The 4,231-nt window shown below is 53.7% G+C and overlaps 1 protein-coding gene across 1 annotated transcript in view; it reads left to right on the top strand.

The window, feature by feature from the left end:
- Positions 1-968: 968 nt before the first annotated feature.
- The window catches only part of DNMT1 (DNA methyltransferase 1), a 67,055-nt gene continuing 63,792 nt past the window's right edge, over positions 969-4,231 (top strand). Inside the window, 1 exon segment of the mRNA XM_017880030.1 lies at positions 969-1,242. Within this exon segment, the coding sequence (XP_017735519.1) occupies positions 974-1,242 (269 nt within the window). The 5' untranslated portion in view covers positions 969-973.

Raw genomic sequence — 4,231 nt, forward strand, 5'->3', positions numbered from 1 at the left:
AATGCAGTGGTGCAATCATGGCTCACTATAATCTCTGCCTCTCCGGTTCAAGCGACCTTCCTGCCTCAACCTCTGGAGTAGTTGTACTACAGGCACACGCCACTACGCCTAGCTAATTTTTGTTTTTCTTTTTTTCTTTTAAAAGATGTGGTTTCTGGCCGGGCGCGGTGGCTCACGCCTGTAATCCCAGCACTTTGGGAGGCCGAGGTGGGCGGATCACAAGGTCAGGAGACCGAGACCACGGTGAAACCCCATCTCTACTAAAAATACAAAAAACTAGCCGGGTGTGGTGGCGGGCGCCTATAGTCCCAGCTACTCAGGAGGCTGAGGCAGGAGAATGGCATAAACCCGGGAGGCGAAGCTTGCAGTGAGCCGAGATCGCGCCACTGCACTCCAGCCTGGGCGACAGAGAGAGACTCCGTCTCAAAAAAAAAAAAATAAAAATAAAAGATGTGGTTTCTCCATGTTACCCAGGCTGGTCTAAAACTTCTGGACTCAGGCGATCCTCCTGCCCTGGCCTTCCAAAGTACTGGGATGACAGGCATGAGCCACGTGGTGCTTAAAAAGGGGAACAAAAAACCCCACACACACTGGGTATAGAAGTGGTACGGGTCTCTATACACTGTGAGATTCTTGGTACTAGCTACAAATTCTGTGCATACTCAAGATTTTCTAGAGTAGGTGCAATTACCCCGTTTTACAGATGAGGACACAGAGGCTGAGTCCTAGTGACCCATCCAAGGTCGTATAGCCAGCAAATAGATAGAGGCTGAACTGGAACTGAGGACTTTACTCAAGGGCTCTCACAAGCCCTTGGGGGCTACTTGCTGCTTTATCCCCATCACACCTGAAAGAATGAATGAATGAATGCCTCGGGCACCGTGCCCACCTCCCAGCAAACCGTGGAGCTTGGACGAGCCCACTGCTCCCCGCGGGGGTGCGTGCCCGCCTCGCGCATGCGTGGTCCCTGGGCATGGCCTGCTCCGTTCCATCCTTCTGCACAGGGTATCGCCTCTTTCCTTTTGGTACATCCGCTCCCCCCTCCCCGCGCCCGGACTGGGGTGGTAGACGCCGCCTCCGCTCATCGCCCCTCCCCATCGGTTTCCGCGCGAAAAGCCGGGGCGCCTGCGCTGCCGCCGTCGCGTCTGCTGCAGCCTCCGAGATGCCGGCGCGTACCGCCCCAGCCCGGGTGCCCACACTGGCCGTCCCGGCCATCTCACTGCCCGACGATGTCCGCAGGCGGTAGGTACCATGGGGGGAACGCGGACTCGGGGGGCCAGGCAGGGCGCTGGGTGGGGGGTCGCTTCCCCTCGGGGTGGCCGGTGGCCGCTGCTGACAGACGGGCGCGCATGCGTGGGGTGGTGCGGCGCGCAGCGGCAGTTGGCGCGGGCAGGGTGGCACTTCCGGTCGCGCGTGCCCTGGCTGTTTGGCGCCAAAATGGGCTGTGGATTCCCCCGTAGCTCCCTGGTGGCTAGAAACTAGGCAGGGTGGGGGTTCTCTTTTGATCCCCAAATACAGCAAGCTTTGGGTTCGTCTCCGGGGTCCCCTTCTCCAAGCAGCGGTGGGCCGGGCTCCTGCTTCCAGCTTGGTAGCACAGGAAGTGGGCAGCCCGCGGCCAACGGACACCCCTCGGGCACCGGCACTTCGGCCTCCACTTCCGGTGTCCAGCCCGGTCCCCGGTGGCGCTTCTCTGGTGGGGGGTCCCTCAGTGCCTTTCCCCCAAAGCTGAGCATCCCGATGGCGGCCTCCAGAGACGGACGTCACTGGTCGGGGCCCGGGCTGGGCTGGCTCATATTTGAGAGCCCAGCCTTCCGTAGGGGGGACTCATTCTGTCACTTGGGACTGTGTGTTCCTTGCTGCTTGGGAAAGTCTGTGTTATGGCAGGAACTTTAACTGTGCAATGCCGCGCAGGGCTCAGGAAGCGTGAAGGCTGCATGGTTGGTCTTTTCCTGTAAATCTGTGCCTGTGAGCCGTGGGCATCAGAGAAGTCTTGCTATTGAGAACCGGCTACACTTTCGTGTGTGTTTGTGTGTGTTCATGGGTGTGTTGTTTAGTGTGTGCGTCTAATGTTGGAGGCCCTGGGTTTAGCAATTCATGCCTCTATCCGACTTCCGTGCACAGGATCAGTGGGAGCAGTGGTCCCAGCCCCTTGTCCATGAACGCCATCAATTCATTCCTGACAACTTGTTCAAGTGAGGTGTGCATGAGGCATAGGAACCCTCACCAGGCCTGGACACTTCCAGCTGAATTTGTGAAAGCACTCTTTGCCATTTTTCTATTTCCTTGGGCTTGTTAACTGGCCTGGTTGGGCCAGGCCAGTTGTGATTTGGGTCTTTAGGGAGGGATGGATATTTGGTTCGACCCCCCACTTTTTTTTTGAAGGCTGGATGCTGTGGCTTACGCCTGTAGTCCCAGCAATTTGGGAGGCAGTGGCAGATGAATCTCTTGAACCAGGAGTTTGAGACCAGCCTGGGCAACATGGCAAAAACCCATCTCTACTAAAAATACAAAAATTAGCCAGGAGTAGTGCCATGTGCCTGTAGTCCCAGCTACTCAAGAGACTAAGGTGGGAGTATCACTTGAACCCGAGAAATTGAGGCTGTATATAGTGAGCCGAGATCGTGCTACTACACTCCAGCCTGGGTGACAGAGTGAGACCCTGTCTCAAAAAAAAAAAAATTTTATTTTTAGAGATGAGTCTCACTCTGTTGTCCAGGCTGGAGTGCCCTGGCACAATTATAACACACTGTAGCCTTGAACTCCTGGGCTCGAGGGATCCTCAGCCTCCTGAGTAGTTGGGACCATAGGCGACCACCACCATGCCCAACTGACTTTCTTAGTTTTTTCTGTATACATGAGGTTTCACCATATTGCCCAGGTTGGTCTTAAACCCCTGCCCTTAAGCAATCCTCCTGCCTCTGTGTCCCAAAGGTTAGGGTTACAGGTATGAGCCACCATGCCTTAACTACTACTTTTTTATTTTGAGATGGAGTCTCGCTCTGTCACCCAGGCTGGAATGCAGTGGCGTGATCTCAGCTCACTGCAACCTCCACTTCCGGTGTTCAAGTGATTCTCCTGCCTCAGCCTCCTGAGTAGCTGGGATTACAAGTGCACACCACCATGCCTAGCTAATTTTTGTGTTTTCAGTAGAGTTGGGGTTTCTCCATGTTGGCCAGGCTGGTCTCAAACTCCTGACCTCAAATGATCCACCCGCCTCAGCCTCCCAGAGTGCTGGGATTATAGTCAAACCACTTCTTAACCAGTTAGTGGGTATATATCTTCTTGAATCATCTGTGCCAGTATCCTCCCAAGATAAAACTTGATTTAAAATGGAATGGAAGTGAAGTTACGAAAGTACCTGGCCTCATGATGTTAGACCCAATTCAGAGAAGTTTGGGCCTGGCCTTCCTTTTTTATTCCTTTTTTTTTATTTTGTAGAGATGGAGTCTTGCCATGTTGCTCAGGCTGGTCTTCGATTCCTGGCCTCAAGCGATCCTCCTGCCTCAGCTTCCCAAAGTGTTGGGATTACAGGTGTGAGCCACCGTGCCTGGCCTGCCCAGCCTTCTTGAAAACATGGCATCCACTGGCTCGATGATCTTAAACAAGCATATGCCACCTCTGTATCCATAGTCTAGGAATAATGATGTGTTTTCAGGTGGTATTGGGTTAAATGAGAATATGCATGGCACATAAAGGTTCACATGCTAGTGGCTAACTTAGCTTTTTTTTTTTTAAGACACGGGATCTCACTGTGTCACCCAGGCTGGAACGCAGTGGCACAATCATGGCTTACTGCAGCCTCGAACCCATGAGCTCAAGCAGTCCTCTTGCCTTAGCCTCCTGAGTAGCTGGCACATGCCACCATGCCCAGCTAATCCTTAAAAAAAGTTTTAGAAGGCCAGGCTCGGTGGCTCACGCCTATAATCCCCGCACTTTGGGAGGTCAAGATGAGGGGATCACCTGAGGTCAGGAATTCGAGACCAGCCTGGCCAACGTGGTGAAACCCCATCTCTACTAAAAAAAAAAATTAGCCAGGTATAGTGGCGGGCACCTGTAAACCCAGCTACTCAGGAGGCTGAGACAGGATAATCGCTTGAACCCAGGAGGCTTGAACCCAGGAGGTGGAGGTTGCAGTGAGCCGAGATTGCGCCATTGCACTCCAGTCTAAGCAACAGGAGCAAAACTCTGTCTCAAAAAAAAAAAAAAAGGGCCGGGCGCGGTGGCTCAAGCC

The sequence above is a fragment of the Rhinopithecus bieti genome, unplaced genomic scaffold, assembly GCF_001698545.2.
Source record: "Rhinopithecus bieti isolate Rb0 unplaced genomic scaffold, ASM169854v2 scaffold_10589, whole genome shotgun sequence".
Lineage (NCBI taxonomy): Eukaryota > Metazoa > Chordata > Mammalia > Primates > Cercopithecidae > Rhinopithecus > Rhinopithecus bieti.